Source organism: Siniperca chuatsi, linkage group LG7, assembly GCF_020085105.1.
Source record: "Siniperca chuatsi isolate FFG_IHB_CAS linkage group LG7, ASM2008510v1, whole genome shotgun sequence".
Classification (NCBI taxonomy): domain Eukaryota; kingdom Metazoa; phylum Chordata; class Actinopteri; order Centrarchiformes; family Sinipercidae; genus Siniperca; species Siniperca chuatsi.
The window spans coordinates 20710270-20731281 of record NC_058048.1 but is presented as its reverse complement, the minus strand read 5'-3'; the positions used below and the strand labels follow the sequence as shown (position 1 = coordinate 20731281).

Here is a 21012-nt window from a genome sequence, read left to right as displayed (position 1 = left end):
GTGCATGTATTGCATGTCTTTTTAGTATTAAAGTATGTTGAGTTCTTTTATACTACCTGTATACTAAGATCAAGTAAGCTCTTAACTGAGATTAAGATCAGCATATAATACATACTGTGTACAATTAGTATGGAATTGGGAAACCAGGTAAGGACGGTTTAACGAAGGATGCTACCAAGTTGCATTATGGGAAGTGTAGGATGAAGTATTCTTGGAGCTTGAGCCATAAAACTCAGGATATCTCGTCCTTGCCCGTGTTGATTGGATCAGTTCTTTAATCCGTCTCTTAAAAAAGTACCCAAAAACAAGTCAACAAGAACAAAGAGGATAAGGTAGACGCACTTTATTCCTAAAACAGAAGCTGCACCATCAGTAGCGGCACACAATTATATGTACACATATACACACAATTACCTAAATCTGTTATATAAAATATATAATCTGACAATGTACCTTTTAATTCCTCTTCAGAGCTCATTGAGTTACTGTGCGAGAGACTCTGGAGCCAAAGCAGACAGAGAGGTAAGTCTCATCCACTCATTGGGTGGGACACAAATGCCCAGGCCAGCTTTTACTTCATTTTTACAGCATGGCAATAAAAAGGTCTGTACCCCCTTGAAAAAATAATATTCTAAAAGCAATCTACAGCAAATTCACTTGAACAGGTTTTTCCGTGTTGTAATTGAGAAAATTACACTTTTTAAACCAATTCCTTTACAGTGAGATGTACACACCCTCTAGGATTTGTAATATATAAAAGATATTAAGCATTAAAAATTCCACATTTAAAAACTTACAATAAATAATATATGCAGGCATTTCATTAAGATAAAATTTCATAGATTGCAATCTACAGTCATTAAAAAGACAATTTATTCTCCTTTATGAAACGTCCTTTGATCTTCCAAAATCCTAAAATGAATTCTTGGCATCTGATTGATTGATGGGAAACTTCCAGTCAGTCAGTCAGTGTTGTGTGAGATACACCAGGGAGGAGGAGGAGGAGGAGGGATGCTTCCTCCACGTTTGCCCTGATGGAGTGTGAGGTCCTTTGAGTGTCGTAGCAGAAAATCCACGCTTCGACGGAGCGATCCATCCAATCAAATCTCAGCAGTTTGATCCCGTTAGAGTTCAGAGCATGTTCATGATAAAGTTGTACATCTGGGTGAGCACCACAAAGTGAACAGGCAGACAGGAGCGTCGGTCCTGGGTTGCAGGGTCACATGTCAGCCAGGAGAGGGCGTTGTATTGCTCTAGAACAAATCTATCAGGCAGACACAGCAATGTTAACACGTCATTCTCTTCATCTTAACATACAGTTCTTCAAGTGTACAAACTCGTCTGATCTGAGCAGCTTACCTGAGCACATCAGAGGTGTGGTTAGAGTCCAGGGGGTGGGAGTGCTTACTGTGCAGAAACTCGTCTGATTGGACAGAAGACACATGCAGGTGCAAAGAGGCCTGGGAAAAGAAAGATGGAGATACAAATTAAATTTAAGTCTTTAGATTAATTTGTAACATCGCCTCCTGTCTGAGTACCAAGTGCCTTTCAGAGATACAGACCTGAGGCAGACATCATTTAAATAATTTTCAGTCTTTGTCTTATCACTAGTGCTAAAGGAAAAGTGCAAACGTATTTAGTCTACATCTGATTTTCCAAGCAAAAATACCAAAGATCCTCTGGTTCCTGCTTGTAAAGTGAAAATATCTGTGTTGGTCTTGTCTGACCAACAGTACATTTTAAGATGAATCTTTGATGAAAATAAGCATTAGTTGTAGCCCTACTTGAATGTGAATGACTCCAACAAGCTGATAAAAAATAAATAAAGAAAGAAGTTTGTACCTTGAGGAAGAGTGGGCACTGGTTCTGGGCTTGAGGGCAGGCCGACCAGAACCAGTCAGGCAGTGGTCCAGCCTTGGCTGTAGAGACAAAGTAGCCCAGAGCCATCGGCTGTTGTAGGATGTTCAAAGCCTCCTCATGGGACTCCATTCGGTCGGCACTCTGGCCCTGCAACACAACATCGATGAAATTCATAAACAGAGCCTTGTTTTTTTACAACATGAGTTTTGGATTTAAATGGTCTTTTTTCAGCCACTAGGTCTATTTTATGTAATTTATATCCTGTTTATGGCACCACGCATGAATGAACTGACTTGAATTCGGCTTGTTAGTGTAACTTTGAGAACAAAAACTACAGCGTTACTCAATGTAACTGTATGAGTCACTTTAAGTTTAAGATGTGATATAGTGAGCTGAGGACAAATACAGTAATCATTCATTCCTTTACCTGGGAGCACTTAAATGATTTGTCATTGACAAATGTTTCAAACAAAAGATTGAAAGAGATGTTTCACTGTTTTATTACTTTGCAGTTGTGGATGAAATAAAGACGACGACTCATTTTGACATTAAACTGAAAACTGTATACCTTTACCAATTTAAGATGTAAAAAAACCAAAACAACCAAATAAATCTAGTTAGAATTGATGCAACAATTGTTCCTCTAGTGAATTGTGGAAATACTGGAATTGTAACTCACTTCCTCAGCCTACCAGGAATAAAAGTACACTATCTTTATGGTCTGTGATAGACATAAGCAGAGAAAATGTTTTTAGGATAAAATGAAGAGTTATTAAAAAAAACAAAAAAAAGTGACAGACCTTGCTTCCGTCTCCCCCCTGGTGGTAGTGGGAGCCAGGAGAGTGAACAGGGGAGGTTGTGGGGGAGTTTGGCAGGATGTTGATGAGGTCTGGATCTACCATTTCGTTGTCAAACAGCTCAAAGAAGCCCATTCCATCAGATCCATCTGCAGAGAAACACACGCAGGGTTTGACTGTGGATCAACTTTAGCAGGATGTAACAGTCATGATTTAGCATCTCTCTCAAGATATTGAAGTTATGCATTTTTTTGAGGCCTCATCAGCTACAGAACGTACCAGGATTTATGGGATTGAAGTTGATGTCAATGGGCTCTGAAGTGTTAGTGTTGACCTGCACCATGGCTGAGGTGGGAAACACCAGGATGTGTGTGCAGGATGTGTCCTGAGGTGTGCTCAGCTGCGATGTTTGCATGTTGAGTGTGGTGCTGCGACCAAACACTGAACCCGTTGACACAGAATCTGCAGAGTCAAGATGGAGAAAAGACCATCAGATTTGGAGTCAGCTTGAGAACTTACAAACCTAACTGGGTTCTCGGTTACAAAGTCGAAAGAATCATATTACTATTTTCCTTTTACCTGGCATGATGACAAAGGAACCCTGGGGCTCCATGGCAACCAGACAGGCGCTAAGGATGCTGGGAGTGTCAGCAGCAGAGATGCCACACATCCTACATGTCTCCTTCAGACGTTTACTGAGAGACTGCAAGTTCCTCCTGCTCAGCAGAATACTCCAGTCTGCAATAGGGATGAGAGCACATTAGTGTGTGTTCATGTATGTATATGAGCTACATAAGTGCATGTCCTACGAACACTGCAGGTGTGTGTGTGTGTGTACCTCTCAGCTCGCCGTGGCCCATTCTACCAAGCCGCCCAATGACCACCCTCCATGGCAGCGATGTCACCTGCACCAGGCCGAGACACCACTCCCACAGCTTCTGCAAACCCACTCGTCTGGCTGAGGCCTTTTTCCTGCGGGCCCTGTGATGGACACAACACATGTACTTTAAATATAGACACAATTTTAGCAATAACACAACCAGATCCTGTGGGACTGATGCATGTTTGGTTTCTTTTGTACATGAGTGCACGTACCTGTTTGGTACATCAATACTAATGATGCAGGTCTCCAGCAGTTCTCCGTGTTGGTCGGTGCAGGAGGCCAGCAGCCAGCGCTGGTCATGGGATAGACAGTAGCCGACAAACAGGACGTTGTACTTCTGAGATGCCTCACCAAATGTCTCCCCGAGCTCAGTCTGCTTGTCTTTCACTGGAGCCAAAATGAAGGGTGGCGTATACAGACGCAGACACTCGGGCCTCTGCACAGAAGGAAAACTTGTTAGTTTAAAAAAAGAAACAACAGAGAATACACCAACACAATGTCAGACTCTGTGTTGGCTGACTTCCTTTACCAGAAGTCACACCAGTTTCAGATATGCAACCAGAATGGCAGTTACCTCTGGGTTCTTGAGTGCCATGTCGATGGCAAGACCAGGGCCGAAGCCCGTCAGAGCCTTGAAGTTCGTGGAGTTGGGCAGAGGCCGACGACACTGAGTGAACACAGAGAAGGCCAGCGACTTGAGGTGCTGGCCGTAGAGGTGACGCTCCCCACTGTGCACTGGCTGCAGCAGATACTGGCAGGGAACAATCTGACAAGAAACAAATAACAGTGGTACTTTAGGGTTGTGATAATGCATTTGTTGTGCTTTTCTGCTCTAAAACAACCAACTTTTGAGTATGTACTATTTTCAGTCATGGATTTTCTGTTCTTTGCATGTCATTCTGTATGTAAACATCACTGGTTGCTCTTGACTAACTTTTTAGTTTTAGTAATAGTGGCTGGTTTGCTTTTGAAAAGTTGATGGAAAATTGTGTGTGGCATCAAATGAGGTATCCCTTAAATATTTGTAAAGTACAAAGCAATGTGACTAGATAGCATTTATAGCTAAGAGTAGTGGAAAAGGTTCTCTATTAAACTCAGAATAACTTACTAAAATGGCAATTTGATGTTTGTGAAAACATAATTTCAGGTTGAAGCAGTGTTGTATTTGTCTGTCTGGATTCATCTGGTAGACAAAGTTTCTAAATCTGTTACTTTTGTGTCATTTTTCATTAGTGAGTAAATTGCCGTTTACACAGGGGACGTAAATATCATCACAACAGCACAGCACAGGTACCACAGTACTGTAAATCTCAAAATGTGTACCTGTATATTTGCTTATTAACAATTAGTGGAAAAGCACAGGGGTACACAATTACCACCTCTTCCAGATAATACTGTTTTAACTGGAGCATTGCTTTACTGAGTAGACAAACTATTGCGTAATATAATATTGCGTAAAATAAACTGAATTCAAGGGGATTCAAATGATTGACAACTTAAAGACAGAAGTATGAATGTTGTGATAAATGGGTATCAATATATGCATTGTATTAATCTGCCAGTTTTGGTGAAATCAAATATTTAAGCCGTATTCTAATAGTTAATATGAAAAAGGCAATATACAGTAACAAACTATAAGTAGAAGGATATTAAACCTGCTCTATTCTGCCATTGTTGCATTAAAGACTAATACTGAAACCATTAGCACATTACCTCTAGTGTTTCAAAATTCCCTCTGGCAAGTTGACGCAATCTTGTGTCACTATATCACATGTGTGGAAGTTACCACCTCTGTTACTGTCTGCTAATGAGTCCCCTGCTCCTTCCCGCCTCCCTTTGTGCCTGCTGGTAACCTGCTCTGTTGTAACTAAACTGGCAAAGATGACATCAATCACAGCTCATCAGCAGATTCCTCTTTAGTGGTCTTTCAACTGTGTGAACTTAACGTATCCCTCTAGTAATACTGTAATAGTCTTCTTAACCTTAAACACTCAATTATGAAAGAAAGAAACCATCAACACACTGAGACTGTACTGTTGGCCTGTACCTGTACTGAGACAGCGTTTCTGATGCGAGCAGGCAGGAACTGGAGCATCTCCATGTAGCAGCGCAGTAGGCCCAGCGTGTAGGCACTGGAGTGGACCTCTCTGTCTGTGTCTTCGTAGCTGAAGGGGTCAACGATGTACACCACGATGGCAGGCGGGTAAGACACAGCGTGGGACTCTCCGTCTGTTGGCTTCCCCACTTTGTCTCTCTCCATTGTGCTATTGATAAAAGGCAGATGATGATTTAGATATTTTGTAAGTGAATACAACACAGATGAGCCAGAGGTCACTACACAATCAAAATCATATTATTTTTGCGCCGAAACACTCAAAAAAAAAAAAAAAAAAAAAACCCACAGAGGAGACATTTTATAAACAATATGACAAGTGGCTGCAGGGTATATGCAGGAATCCTAAAGTTAAATTTAATACCTTTTGAGACCTTTAAGACCTTTTCCATAAGACCTCATCACCACTTTGAGTTGAATGAATTGAGTGACTAACCCAATGCAAGGTTTATTAGAAAGAGTAATATCAGTAATACACGAGAGCTAGAAACACAGTTCTTGTTCCCTAACACACACACACACATTTTAACTCTTTGTTAGGCTATATATCTATTCTTTATGTTATTGTCTTTTATATGTATGTTATGGCACAATTAAAGGAATTGGAGGTCAAGAATTTCCCTACATGTACTTGTATAACCAGTATTTGACCAATAAACATTAATAAAATAAAATATATATATATATATATATATATATATATATATATATATATATATATATATATATATATATATATATATATATATAATATATGAAACTTTGGTGAGCTTCAGGGGTGATGTCATGTAGGAGCTCCCTCTTAAATAGCATCAACAGATGCCATGATGGGTATCAACAAGCTGTTCTTTAAAGTATGCGGCTAAACCGAATCTGACTATGTACCCTGTTTTATCTTTTCCACAGGCAAACGTCACTGTTTTAATGTTAATAAAAGCAAGGCAATTGAAACAACATAGATAAACATGTGATGATAGTCCCACCCCAAAACATGAAAGTTTAGAATAATCTATGAAACATATAAACAATCTCAATTAATTAAAAAAAGGGTTGTTATTAACAGGCCAATTTGGTATGTGAACGACTATCAAAACATCAAGTGAAGCCAAATGAACAAAAAAATAAGTGTGCACAGAAAAACCTGAATTCTACATAAATCCATATGTTCAACCCCCCCCCCCTTCTCTCTTTACTACTTAACTACATTCAGTGAGAGAAACTTTTTAACTTTTGAATACTATCAACTTTTCTTAGTTTTGAAAAAGGCACTTCATCATCATTTGCATCCCATTTGTCTGCTCGCCTATCTCACAGCACCGCCACAACTCAGGTGTCGCTCTGACAGCAACACGCAATGATTGGCTGTGCTCTGCTACGTCATGTACCGTGTTTACACATGCTCCACCGGATGACATGCGAGCAAAACAGCTCACTCTGTCAGCTGGCAACTAGTGTGTCTCTCACAGCTTAAAATAACAGAAACTGAGACAGTGTTTTTTCAATGTTATCAGTACATGCATGCCAGCTCTGGATTTGCATGGTTGGACTAAGTGTTAATTTACTGAGATATTAAATGTTTCGTAAGGGAAATCAGAGCATATCCATAAACTACATTTCTCCCATGGCACAGGGTGTGATGGTGTTGCCAGTAAGAATTATTAAAACAAAACAACTAAACATGCTTGCCAGGAGTGGTAAAACAAAGCATGAAATCGCTCCGTCAGGATGATTAATTGACTGGTAACCTACCTCTCTGGCGGTTCAGTGGGTCCTTGAGGCTGGTTGGCAGAAGGTCCGTTTTCTGCCAGCCCCCCTGCACCCTGCGGGTTTGACTGGGGTCCATTCTGAGACGTGCTGCCCTGCAAGCCTGCTGTCCCAAATGGCGAGTAGGAGCTTGGCTTGGCTGAGGCCATTCCCCCAATAGTCTGGGAGCCTGAGGAGGAAGAGGGAGGGGTGCTGTTGACTTGGGCAGGCTGGGCAGAGCTGGTGCTGGAGCTGGTAGTGTTGGTGCTCTGGGGTCCTGAGGAGGTGCTGGAACAGCTGGAGGTCTGGGAGGAGGAGGCCACAACGGGGCTGCGCTGGGACAATAGAGAGCTATCCAAAGACTGCTCTGACAGGTATGGAGCTGAAAGAAAAGAATATGATCAATTAGCATTTTAAAAAACATGTGACCTTACAATTTTGGATTTTATGATTAATGGGTAAAGATGTTACCTAGATCATAGCGGCACACTTGAGCAAACAGTTTGAGCTTATTAAAGGCTTCATTGTTTCCGTCTCTGGCAGCCATCTTAAGGAACCAGTCACTAAGGGGGTGCTCTGTCATGCTCCTGCCTTCTGTGGTGCCAACTTTCAATACGCCCTCTGGGTGACTCTTACAGATGGGCCTGTGTTGCCCAAGCTGGCATGCCTGTCAAGAAAAAGGGAGTGAGTGAATGCAAAAATGAAACAGTGTAAATCATTTCATGAGTATAAAACTGTTTTTGTGGGCATGTCAGTACAAGAAGGACGACTTTGATCCCACGAGCTGCATACCTCATACATAGCACTTAGATCTTTGAAGAAGGTCTTTGCTCTGCTGAGCAGAGCTTCATTTTCTGGGCAGATGACAACATATCCCACATCTCTCTGGGAACCAAAAGGATCCAGAAGAAGCTTCTCCCAGTAGGGCAACCCAAAAGGAGACAGCACCACAAAATCATACTCATAACCGACCAAAAAGGTGGGGATGGGCAGAGGCTCAGGAGACTCATCTGTACCTGTAGTGAAAAGAGGACCAATGTTCATCTCTGTCTTTAACAACAACAAAGTGATCAAACACCACAATATTTCAAAACTGATCTCAATTTTATTTTTTTTTAAGAGATAAGACGGATTAGGTACAAACACTATCCACGTACCATATGATCCTCTCCCAGCCATCTTATGGAACTGTTGCCAGGTCAGCGGTCCCTGAACGCCCCAGGAGCGCACACTCCTCTTCTTCTGAATAGTGTCCTGCAGCACAGGCTGGAGGGACAACAACACCCGCAGGACATCCTGAGAGAATAGCTTGCTCATGTCTGCTGCTGCAAGAGGAAAAACAAAGAGAAAGAAGTCTTAACTTTACCACATTTGAGTTGGGGAAATGAAAAAAAAAAAAAGGGGAGAAATAAGCTAACTGTAGTGAGAAGAAATAGTGACTCAAAAATACATACATTTGCATTTTGGCCACTGATGAAGACAGGTGCTTTTTACTAGTGTTTCATCTACTTTGCCTCCTGACATATTGTCCATGAACTGCCTGCCATGCTCCAGTGCCATGTAGCAGTCATTATAACAGTCTCTCTCTTCCACCCTCAGAAATGAACTGGGGGCTGAGCTCGACTTCGGGTACTCCACACCTGCCATCGGGGCAAAAGGGTTGGTGCACTGGTCCTGCAGCAGAAGGATTAGCTCATCTGGAGGTTTCTCCGTTAGGCTGCCAGCTTTGTGCGTTGTGGAAGTGCGCAGCTCTTCAAAACACCGCTCTGTGTCCCGACTAGAGTCTGAGCCTCGTCCCACCACATCTAGTTCGTCCTCCAGAAACAGCCCGGCTAATTGGCCAAAGCGCCGATTGGTGACGGCGCTGAAGCCACAAGTGCAGGGGTACTGGGCCTCGCCATTGTCCTTGAGGTACACGCCCACATCTGCTCCTCTGATGTTCATGTTGCAGACGCACACGCAGCAGCTGTCAAAGTTGCAGTCCTTGAAGAGGTTCATGACTGACTCAGAGAGAATGAGGGTGACGTAGAGACTGTGAGCCTCGGGGATGGAGGGTACGGTGGCCGGCTCAACGGAGCTGAGTGGTCGGCAGGTGGACGTAGTGGAGGCGGGGGAGTAAAGGTCAGCGTTGTCATACTTGAGCGAGCCCTGGACGCTCGATGGGCCGCGGGGAGTCCGTGGAGTGCGTGGTGTGCGAGGTGTGGGCACGGAGAACCGTGGCGTGGCTGGGGAGGGCAGGATGCCTGTGCCGCTGTTGCTGGGAGGGGCACTGCTGTTCATGAAGGGTGTGTGGGTCTGAGGGGTGTAGGTCTGGCTGTAGTCTGGCTCCACACTGGGGACGTTACTGTTACAGAGAGATAAACAGTGATTCAAAATTATTTCATATCGTGGTTCCAACAGATTTTTAAAAAATTCATAAATGCTATTACCAGACTATATTTTCTTAATTGGATTAGATTTCATCAGCATTGAGTATTATGTGTATTGTTAACATTACTATCAGTTAGGCCATATAATGGTATCGCTGGAGAGTATTCAACTATAACAATACATCAAATGACAATTTATTTTTTAATTCTAGAGACAGTATTCAAAATGATGTAACAATTTCAAAATTTCCACAAACAAAATTACTTTATTAAAATTCACTGCATTTATATCAAACTTCTTAACCAACCTCCGGTACCAACAGATTATTTACTTTGACAAAAAAACCTAACCTAACCGTTGGGAATGTATACAGTAAGTAATATTTTGCTTTCAAACAATAAACATGTTAATGAACATAATGAAAATCTACTGTAATAGACTGCGTCTATAAAGTGGTGCCTGACACAAATTTAGTTAGTGGGCTCATCCCCAAATGGTTCCCTTCCCCCACTGTTCTGAAATAAACTGACATCTGTGAGGAACACTGTCTACTCCATAAATGATGTAAAGGACAGCACTAACCCACTGTTAATGCTAAATGCACCAACCTGTCTTTAGTGAGGAGATTGACATTCGTCACTGAGGGTATCAATTCCATTTTGCCCAGGGTCCAGCTAGGCGTGTACACAGTGTCTTCTGGCAGTTTGATAGGCAACAGACACTGGCTGGGTAGCGTCTTCAGGGGGGCGTACATGGAACAGCCAATTAACAGCTGACACGTCTCTGGCTTGTACACAAAGGAGAAGTCCTAAAAGCAAAGTAGAAATGGTGAAGAACACTGATGCAGCTACATTTTCCACTTGCTCCATACTTGGCAGGTGTGTGACATGTCATACCTTTATTTCGGATGGTTTCGGGCTGCAGAATCCCTCCTCTACCTCCATCTTGAAGTGGTTGTTGAGCTGGCTGCCGTCCAACAGGGTAAGGCCTGTCCCTGCTTCCAGGCTATCCTTGCTGCCGGAGTTCATGGGAGAGTAACCCTGCTGCTCCAAGGAGGGCGGGGTGGGGAACATCTGGTGCAGGTCTGCTGAGCCTGCAGAAAAAAAAGAGACATTATTACTTCTCTTGAAACAACTTGTGTATAAAAGTTACAATGTATGATGATTAACCGATGTTTAGTCTCCTTACTTATGCAAGACAGTGGGTCCATTGTGGCTGCTTTATTGTCTTTACAGCCAAACTTGTCCTCTGTACCAACTCCAGCTCTTCTGGATCCAGGCTGTGCAGACAGGAAAGAAAAAAACTCAATACATCTTCCTTTTCAATGTTTCAACAGGCTTTACAGGTCCACATCAGCAGCAGTTCTCGAGGATATCAGAACACTGAAGTGTAACAAGTACTACTTTTGGGCTAACAATTTCATTCAATATACTCATGCACTTACCGCTAGCTCATCTTCATCTGAATTGAAGATTTTATCCAGGTCACTGTAGGACACAGCCAAGTCGTTCTCATGGATGAGGCTTGTCGAGGCTGGAGGTTTATTACCTGATGGACCCTGACCATCTGCACCGCAGAACAGATAGGAGAGGACACTTGGAATAAGACACCAAACTCCAAACATTTTTTTTTTTATTAAAATGTCAAACCTAAGGGCCAAATGGACAAAGGGAAGGCATTCTCACCGTCACCTGAAGTTACATTTCCTTCGTCCGCCTGGGTCAAAAAGAAGAGAACGATCACATGAGTTACTGTAATGTTGTAGGAAGACTATTACATCATTTTACACAAAATAGAGAAATGAGGGAAACTGCCCCTATTTTTACTTGCATACTAGGTTCTGGTTATAGAGCACATTCAGAAATCAATAATATTTTAAAAAGGTAACCTGTGGAGTGTTTTTTTTTTTTTAAACCACTGGTAGCGCTGTGGAGCACTGTTTTTTATGAGTGCACTGAATGAAAACATGTTTGGTTTTTTGCAAGAAAACTCCACAGGACACCTTTAAGTGATTACCATGATTTGCCAAAACAGACAAAAGTTTATTTGTTGCTATATCACGGTATCCAATGAGATGAACTGTTGTCTGCCTGTGTAACACTACATCCAAACCAGGAAGTGGGTGTACTGGAATACTGGCACAGCTGGGGAGATATGACAGATGCCCAAGTTTCAGTACTGATACCAAAATGTTGGACCCTTTTCAATATTCAATACCTCAGTAATTTGAGGAATATTAACACATTTTTCTACAAAATGTTTTTCTCAAATGCTGTCTAAAATAAACAGCCTTTCAAGAGCTGTAGCTGAAGAAAAATATAGTCTGAAATTTACAAAATTATAATATCAGTACGCGTGTACACTTTGACACTCAGTTACTACTATATAGAAAAAGATCCTGATAGGAAATAAACTTTAAAACCAAAACCTGACTGTGCTCTGGTGTTAAAAGCCCCACAGCCTGTCAGGAATAGGGTTGAAGGTTGTTCTGTGATTTGAAAATTATTACTTCTCGGGAATATAACTACATACAAGCACACACGCACGCTGAAATGCCCAGGTTCCAGACGGTATTGTTGCGAGAATTCCTGTGATATACCGGGATCACAACCCCGTATATCAACCTTAGTCAGGAACCCACCTTGTGTTTCTTGTTGCCCTCTCTCTCAGCTCCAGGCTTGTCCTTCTTCTCGGTGAAGCTGAACTCCTCATCTCCCTCTACGAAGGCGTAAGGGTCTGGCTCCTCACTGTGTTCTTCGTCTCCTGTGGCAGAGGCAAAATGGCTGTTTCTCCGCTGGGCGTAAGTCTTGACCAGCTCCTGGGACACCTTCAGGGGCTGTGTAGAGCCTGACATCAACCTGAGAGGAAAGAAAATGTGCCGAGATGCTCAGACAGATGCAGGCATGCTTTTTAAAATAGACAGCTGCAAGTGTTGTAATGCAGCAGTGAGGTTGAGTAATTAAATACTTACTCAGTGACAGATACAACACTTTCTGTTCCACCTCCTCCAGAATCATCTCGTATTTTATCCACTGGTAGCTGAGGTGTCAGGAAATTAGAAGCCTTCTTCCTGGGCAGGTTGAAATACTTCCAGGGGTTGTGGCTGGAGTCTTCGTTGGGGTTGATGGCTGAACCCACAAAGACGGTGGGTTCTAAGGTTTCGCTGTAGGCTGGGGGGAAGGGCAGAGGCATAGGCATGTTCTCCAGCTGAGGCTCCTCAGATGAGCCCTTCTGTGGCAGCAAACAGGGCTCCACTGACGGCGGGTAGAACGGTTGGTGAATGGGCGTGGACGAGTTCTTCATGCCACCTGGAGTCATGTCACCTTCTCCGTGATCGCAGGGATGTGGGCTGAGAGGAGGGGGAGGCGGGGATCCGACAAGGTCTGCAGGGGGGCCGTGCGTGTGCAGCGTAGGGGCTTTGGAGGGCACTGTGTCAACGTGGTGCAGGCTGGGATACGAGCCCTCCTCCTGTGATCTTAAACAAAGCCTCTGGGTCTGTGGCTCCAGGGACTGCTCCTCGCTCACAGAGTTACGGTGATGAAAAGGTGTTTGCGGCCTCTTCTGCTGCTTCTCCCCCTTCTCCAGCTTCTCGCCCAGCTTGTGCTTGGGGGCCGGCTGGGCAGGCTGGCCTGATGAAGGCGGGTGTCCTGAGGTGCTGCTGGATCGCTGTTTTTGATTCTTATGTCTATGTGAAAAAAACAAATAATGCTTACAAGATACTGTTTTTTTTTTTTTTTAATTATAAACAAAAATCTAGAGAGTCACTTGTGAATGCATTCCATTCACTTTACCTTGAGCAGTTGCAATGTGGCCTGTGAGTGGGCTCCACAAAATCCCAGAGTCCAGTTTTGTCTGACTCCTCCTCACAGGTCCCATTGGTCAAGGTTGTAAACTTCCTCCTATTAAAAAAGGGGCAAATTGACATTTTATCAGTCAACATGGAGGCACTTCTTTGACTGGCAATGCTAACTTTGAGGAAGAGATGACACTAAACATACTTGTGTCCTGTACGGTTTATGTTATACTCCTGCCACACAGACTCCACCATCTGGCTGGCCAGCCTGCGGGGGATTTTACCCCCATGAAGAGTGTTGTTAGAGCTGTAGCCATCGGACGCTGACGACAACTTGAGCCACCTCTGGGCAGGCTGATAATCTATGAGGGAAGGTAAGACAAAAAACAAACAAAACAACAACAACAACAACACACAAGTGCAATACTGTTAATATGCAGAATCTCACAGAAATAAAGGCTGATAAATGTGTTTTAATTCTGGTCAATGTGCAGCTCCAAGTTTTACCAGTTTGAGCCTCCTCTGGTGACGTTGGAGGAGTCAGAGTGACAGAGGACATGGCAGGATCTCTGTGAGCAGCCTGGCCCTGCTGAGCACCACACAGGCTTCCTGAGGTGTTGGCTGAGCCCTGAGGGACCACAGCAGGGAGGTCCGACAGGGGGAGAAGCACCAGGCAGGAAGGGTAAACCATCCTTACTCCTGCTGCAACCAAATGAATGCAATTATTTATTTCAAAACACTTCTAAATGCACACTAAGTGCAGAGAAATAATAATAATAATAATAACATTTTTTGCAACGTTGCACTTAATTTCTAGTGCCAGTTAATTTCATGGATTGATAGTTCATGTTCATTTCAATCAAGGTTCTCTGGAAGATTTTCATGGGCCAAATAAATGCTTCAAACATGCATTTTCACTTTACAATATGTACAACTAATTTACAAAACACAGAATTACTTAATCATCAGGCATGGATGGCTGGAGGAGGCAACATTGACCCTTTGCTACATTTTTTAAACCCTTATGGGCTCTGTTTCAGCTATGTGTGGACCTCCAGACCATCCTTTTATTAAAGGATAAGGTACTACTTACCTTAGATATTACTTCAACAAGTCCCATAAAATTACCCACAAAAAAGGTCAGTTTCTCAAACTTTTCAGACATTCCCACCCTGTCTCTACAACTCACAAACTTATCCTTTAACATTCATCGTGGTAAATGGACTGTACTTATATAGCGCCTTTCTAGTCTTCCGCTTTACACTACATGCCATTTATCCCATTCACACACTGATGGCAGGTGCCAACTTCTCATCAGAACAAAGAAACTTATCATTCACACACCAAAGGCACAGCCTTTGGGAGCAATTTGGGGTTCAGTATCTTGCCATCAGCCATTCAAAGTTTAGCAACCATCAACACCTTATTTAAACATTATGCTGTCTTACCGACAAGGACCTCCACAGCTGCCAGGGAGTCGTCCTCCCAGTCCGTATCCTCCATCTTGTCTTCCTGGACCTCCTTGGGATTGGGGCTGATGGGATAAAACTGCCTCCACTCTTCTATAAGCTTCTGAGTAGGGTGGTCTGACATCTTAAAAGCCTGACCGGTAAGGGTCCCATTCAAGCCGTACGGGCTCAGGATGACTGGAGGGCAGAGAGGAGTCACAACACTTATATTATACAGGATAACTCCATTAATATACCCATAAACATATAAAAAGACATGTAAATTGTTTTTACATCGTGCACAGCAGGTGTTTTACTACCTTGCAAGGGGCTGGAGCTCTGCTGGGCGAGGCTGAGATGCTCCTCGCCCAGTCGCTGAAGAGGCTGATGTTGAGCGATCTCCACACTCGTGCACACGTTGCTGTCACCGTGTACGAAGAAGGTGAATGCGCAAGATAGGTGTTCGCTGCATGGTGAATAAAAGATGAAAAGAGGCAGTGTAATGTTTAGAGAGATTTTCCCCAAAGCATAACCACATCATTAAGTTAAAAAACAAAAAACAACAAAAAAAAAAAAACACTTGACTAAAGCTTCACTTCAGTCAGCACCCAAAAACTAATGTAAACCACTGCATGCTATTGAGGTTATCAGTGTACTCTCTGTCACTCATTGTTAAGGAATGAGTAAAGAAGGGAAGAGAGGACTGAAAAGGGCAAGAAGTACAATTCATTGCATATTTGGCTAGGCGCTTTGATCCATATCATGCTTTCAGGTGACAATTGTTGCTTCCACGGATATTGGTCATTGACATGAGAGCCTGCTAATACCTCCAACCAGATAGTGCACATAACACAATCTGCTTCAACACAGTTTCAACCTTTATCAAACCTTCTTGCAACGCATAGGCAAAAATATGAGTCAAAAATACACATGGGAGATTATTATAGTCCTGAAATGTTAAAACAATATTCATATTTATTTTCTAACTACTTCTGGAAGGCCAGGGGGCTAAATTCACTAAAATAGTACTTGTTGACATGGTTGCTGTAAAACCACAGTGCACACTCAGCATTTTCCAAAGACTGCCCTGTTTACCAGCCAGAGAGGGCAGGCGACAGCAAGACTGCCAGACTCTTATGTTAGAGGTGCTGCGCTGCTGCCTCAACACACACTTGCAGACATCTTTATGTAAAAAACAGAAGCTAAGCACCAGTGAGCACCCCCCTGTTCTATGCAACAACTCTTTTATATAGCTGCTAAAACTCTCTGAAACCATTGGCAAAGCTGCCAGAAGGCACTGAGCCAAAGGGCTGTGCATCAAACACAAGTCAGCTTGGATCAACACAGCCAAAAAGACGAGGCTCAAATTAGCTTGTTAGGGAACTCCAGGATACACCAGCAAGGGGGACGCTAAATCTATGTCACCACCTTTATGTAGAAGGAGTAAGGAAATGTAGCTGTGCAAAACCCCACTCTGAACCAGTTATTTATGTGCTGCTGCTGGTTCACCTCAAGCATGCATTTCTACAACAACAACAACACCAACCAGTTTTACCTTGCAGTTGGGAAATGTGGAGGTGTGGACATTACACATTACCATTGAAGTGTTGCTCTATTACCATAGAAAACTAATGACTATTACTTCATGCTTTTCACAAGTGAAACCAGGTGGAAAATGTTCCATGCTGATGATGTAATTAGAAAATTGTGATAATCCGGTCATACTTCATCACACTGTTACAACTGATAATTCCAGGAATCAAAATGGCAGGATCTTGGTGACGCAAAGTGGATCTAGTTGTAAATGTTCTATTAATGAGTTAAAACTGACTTCAGGAGAACTCACCACTTATAAAACCTTATAAGAGTTAAATCAGAGCAGCAGGTACGCAGTCAAAAGTCTACTGTCATGGTTACACTGCTGAAGGAAAGCCTTGTGTGTATTTGTTCAAGCTATTTTTCTTATAAAGAAGAGGTTTCATTCCCAGAAACAGCTATCAGCTTGTAAAATAGGCCTAGTTGAAACAATACAGCTGCAAGCAACATTTCTCCAGTTGAATCCCAAATGGGAATTTTAACAATTAAAGGCTGTTAGAGGCCAGGAATTGTTATAGGAAGTTTAAAGCACAACTTTCATAACAACAAGGATATCTGCCCAATGAGGCTTTCCCCACTGCGGTACACATATGCATAACACTCAGTCATCCGTCCTTAACATGCCTTGAACAAGCATAAAATGTTGCATGCGTGCTTCAAACACAAATGTCACATTTCATAGTGAATCCATCTCTTTATAAAGTCAACTGTAACCCCGTACATGCTGCAAATCTTGACCAATACCAAATACTGACTAATGTTCAGCCTTTCAGCCCACAAGTACAATTCACAACATCTTGTTCTGCTGCCATATTTATATTCAGAAATTGTGCTGCCTCTTTTGTGTTTTGAAAGAAATTGCGTTGAGGTACGTGTAAGCGGGACCTTTTTTGATAATCTCAGCATGTTCATATTAAAACCTTTCAGGCTATCTAGGCTGCATCTTCCTTTTTAATCGAAGGATTTTTTTGGGAAACATCTGCAGGAATAGCTGAGATTCATTAACAGCAGCTTAACACTGGCATCAGTGGAACCAGTCAGGAGTGAGTGAGAAGAGTATTACTATAAAAAGAAAATAGCTGCATGACTATGTTGTTGTACCGATACAACAGGTAGTTACAGGTAATTCCTGCTGATTAAAACAGAACGCACCCCAGCTATAGTGTCAGCTCTAATTTGAGCATTTATGGCGTGATATAACTTTGTTGTTTGCTATTAGGAAGCAAGACATACCTTTTATTAATCGTCTTCTCCTCCTTCTGGTATGGCTTAACAAACCACTTGCCAATGCGAACAAAGCCACGGTTCATGAGACAGCGCTCCAGCAAGTTGTGGATGGCCTTGAACAGGAGCGTTCGACACTCGTAGGACAGGCCACTCTCCCACTCACCATCCTCCTCACCTGAAACAAGGCAGATATATTAAACCAGATACTTTTAACAAACAAACCTCTCTTCTTCCTGATAAAGACAACAGCCTTGTGTTAATTTTAAACTGATGTGCCAGATGGGTTTGACACATATAGGGAGACTTAGGTTATTATGCAATTAATCATTTAGTTTATACAAAAAGAAAAGTTCTACATTTGTTCTGCAGGTGAAGCCTACTTGTGGAACTTTTTCAAATGCTGCCCTGGTCAATAATGTTTTTCAAGAGACAAACTTCATAATGATTAAATGAAAGTTTCCAACTCCAAGCTAAACCTTCCAACTGTTTTCGCAGTTTAGCTGAGATTTGTGAAAATGTTGCGCTCTCTGTTTCTTTAATGACCAATCTGTGTTGCCTTCAAGTAACACTTGACCCTCCTTGAGCCAGGAGACAGATTACCTGGTCAGTGTGGCAGCCCCTAAGGAGAATTGTTTTCACAGATATGAACACTAACGAAGCTGGAATGAACCCTTCGGCCAAAAATCAAGACTGTGTCAGATGACTGTGATGCACAACAGCTTGCTCTTGTGCTACTATACAAGCCTGTACCTCCGCGGTTGCAAGCCAATGGATTCCACAAGGCTTTACACTTTGAAAGACCTGTTAGCCACAAATCAGTTAGGCTATCATAAGTTATTATCATCTGACTTTGTATCATTAAAACTGAATCAGACTCTTTGCCGCAGTTTATCATGGTTGGCATCGTCATTACACACATAACATGTTCAAACATGAGCAGAGTTTCCACAAATGGACTGATTTTGCCTGCAATTCTCTGTCAGCACAGCAGCTATAGAAAGTATCTGTTAATAATACCAACCAACCACCAACTTTTGTTTTGTAATATCTAGAAAAGTTGTGCCAATTCCAAAGCACTAAACTAACTCCTTGAATTGTATGAGAATACACATATAATTTAGAGTAGATATTGTTTCCATTTACCCTGGGGAATTAAATAGATTTGTAGTGTAACCAATTCTGATATTGTGAGACTCAGAAATCCTCATTTTGAGCCTGCAGAAGACATGGAGATGTTGCATGAACTTACTTGAGAGCTCATTATGGATAAGCTCGGCAAAACTGGGGTCATCCCCCCACCAGAAAAGCCAGAGCTCTCTGCGACCCGGGGTGTGGTGCCTTCTCCACACACTTAGCACATCTGCCGCTAAGCATCGGCTGAAACTACACAAGATAGGGTCCTCCTCAGTCACAGGGAAAAGGATGGGTGAAGAGGTGGGTCCTTGACACACAAAACGCCGCCATTTTATTCCAGTCAAATCAGCCTAAAGAGAAGGAGAAAAACAATGAGAATTAACACACGGCATAGCTGCACAGCATTAAGCCATTCATCTGTTGTTGACTGCATAACTCAGTGAATGTGTGCGTTTCTTCCTCTACACAAACACACACACAGTAATGAGAAGCTGAAGACTGCTTGTCCTGTCATACAGAAAAACACTCAATGAAAAAAGTTGCAAACTGAGACTTGCTGACATCTTGGAAAGTTTTGCAATACTTTGTACATGTGACACCACAATCATGCCTGAAAACGTAACTGTCATGCAGTTATTTACTCAGCAGTTATTAACAACTAGTGACGCACAGCTGCGAGTCAGTCAAAAATCAGAGTAGTTGGTTTAATTTATAACACCAACTATGTGAATTATCTTCCAATATGTATATCATTTAATATTGCAGTGTCACTTTAATTCTAAGAAAAATTAGATATTTCTGACAGGGTTTCAATAATTCGCCTATTGGCTTGACCTGTTACCATCATGTAACTAACGTTAATGCTAGTTGGATATTTATGTAACAAACGCAGTGTAAACACGCAATTAAGCCATATTCATGAACAACTCTTCCATATAGTTATTCTGCGGTATGTGCTGTCTCTGTTATGAAAGTTAGCTAAATCACGATTTGCAAGTTGCAGGCCCGATGCCTTCACGCCAGTCTGCAACTGACGTTACAAAGCTTGTTGCCTGATTAGCCAAAATGGCTTTCTGGCCTCAGTATCATAGCTAACGCTAGCTAGCGTAGAGAGCAGAGACTCTTACCAGGCAGAAGAGGTTGGAGTGGCAATCCTCCAAACTGGCCCCGTTTGGTACAAAGCACGAACTCATCCTTTCACTGCGTGATTGTAACGTTAAAGTCCATTGTTTCAATCACCATCGGGGGCAATAGCTGATCTTCTTAACTCGCTGGCGAAGCGATGTTCAGTTGTAATTATCCCGTTGAAGCGCTGAACAACTTGCTAGCTACAGCTAGCTACCGCTAGTCAAACAGACAACTTCTAACCGGCGCTAGCCACCACTAGCCTGGTAGCTAAGCTAACGTTAGACAGGCAGCCAGATAGCGTCAACTGTACGCTTCTAGCTATTCGATTCATCAATCCAATTTGAAATGTATTGTCTGATCTGGTTAGCCGCAAGCTTGCGGCTACATTACCTCAACACCAAATCGTCTACGTTAACATGACCTGGACAGACTAACGTTAAATCAAACACCAGAAAAGTTACATGCGCAATAAAAAATACGAGCTCGAAAACTAAAAAAAACTTCACCTCAAAAGCTTAGTCCCTGGTGTGCTAATGCTAATGCCAGCTAGCTTATCTGAAACAATTTCAAAGCAAAGGAACTCTCCCCTCCCCCTGATCTCTCCTAGCCTGCTAGCACAAAAGCTAACATACCAGAGCTCCACCGCTAGCTTGCTAGCTAAATAAAACAATTAGCTACACCGCCTTCCTTTTCACTAAAACCATCACAGTGCTCCGTCATAGTAAAACTACTCTTAAAACGGATGAAATGCCAAATTAGCGAAACTACTCATCGGCTACTTTTCTCTGCTTGATTCCATGGGTCCTGCAGATTTCCATTATTTCAGTTCATGGATTGAATTCTTTAATGGCGGCCAGGAGGACAACTCTGCCTCTCAACTCCTATTGGCCAATTTGTGGTAATGGGGGCGTCATCCGTCT

General features: G+C 42.6%; 1 protein-coding gene across 2 annotated transcripts; it reads right to left on the bottom strand.

Moving 5' to 3' along the window:
* Window positions 1–328: 328 nt before the first annotated feature.
* LOC122879518 (mediator of RNA polymerase II transcription subunit 13-like) lies at window positions 329–20990 on the bottom strand. 2 transcript variants are annotated; one of them, XM_044203694.1, is made up of 30 exons: window positions 20092–20990; window positions 19080–19314; window positions 17837–18005; window positions 15328–15473; window positions 15008–15205; window positions 14067–14258; window positions 13765–13921; window positions 13558–13665; window positions 12738–13451; window positions 12408–12624; window positions 11452–11482; window positions 11211–11332; window positions 10955–11045; window positions 10663–10859; window positions 10375–10574; window positions 8851–9740; window positions 8554–8721; window positions 8189–8412; window positions 7868–8063; window positions 7403–7778; window positions 5588–5804; window positions 4115–4306; window positions 3753–3976; window positions 3496–3638; window positions 3237–3395; window positions 2937–3119; window positions 2661–2806; window positions 1843–2007; window positions 1360–1460; window positions 329–1264 (listed from the first exon to the last, which is right to left on the bottom strand). In XM_044203694.1, the coding sequence occupies exons 1-30, from the start codon at window positions 20155–20157 to the stop codon at window positions 1132–1134; spliced, it is 6360 nt and encodes a 2119-aa protein (XP_044059629.1). In that variant the 5' UTR covers window positions 20158–20990; the 3' UTR covers window positions 329–1131. The 2 variants fall into 2 exon arrangements, with proteins under 2 accessions (XP_044059629.1, XP_044059628.1); XM_044203693.1 differs by having other exon boundaries at window positions 14067–14261; window positions 20092–20989.
* Between the last annotated feature and the right edge of the window lie 22 nt (window positions 20991–21012).

Coding starts and splice junctions, on each gene's coding strand:
- LOC122879518 (XM_044203693.1), bottom strand. CDS start 20,157: ATGAGTTCGTGCTTTGTACCAAACGGGGCCAGTTTGGAGGATTGCCAC. Junction 15,474..17,836: donor GAGAAGACGATTAATAAAAG/GTATGTCTTGCT, acceptor TTCACCATGCAG/CGAACACCTATCTTGCGCAT. Junction 2,807..2,936: donor CTTCAATCCCATAAATCCTG/GTACGTTCTGTA, acceptor GTTTCTCTGCAG/ATGGATCTGATGGAATGGGC.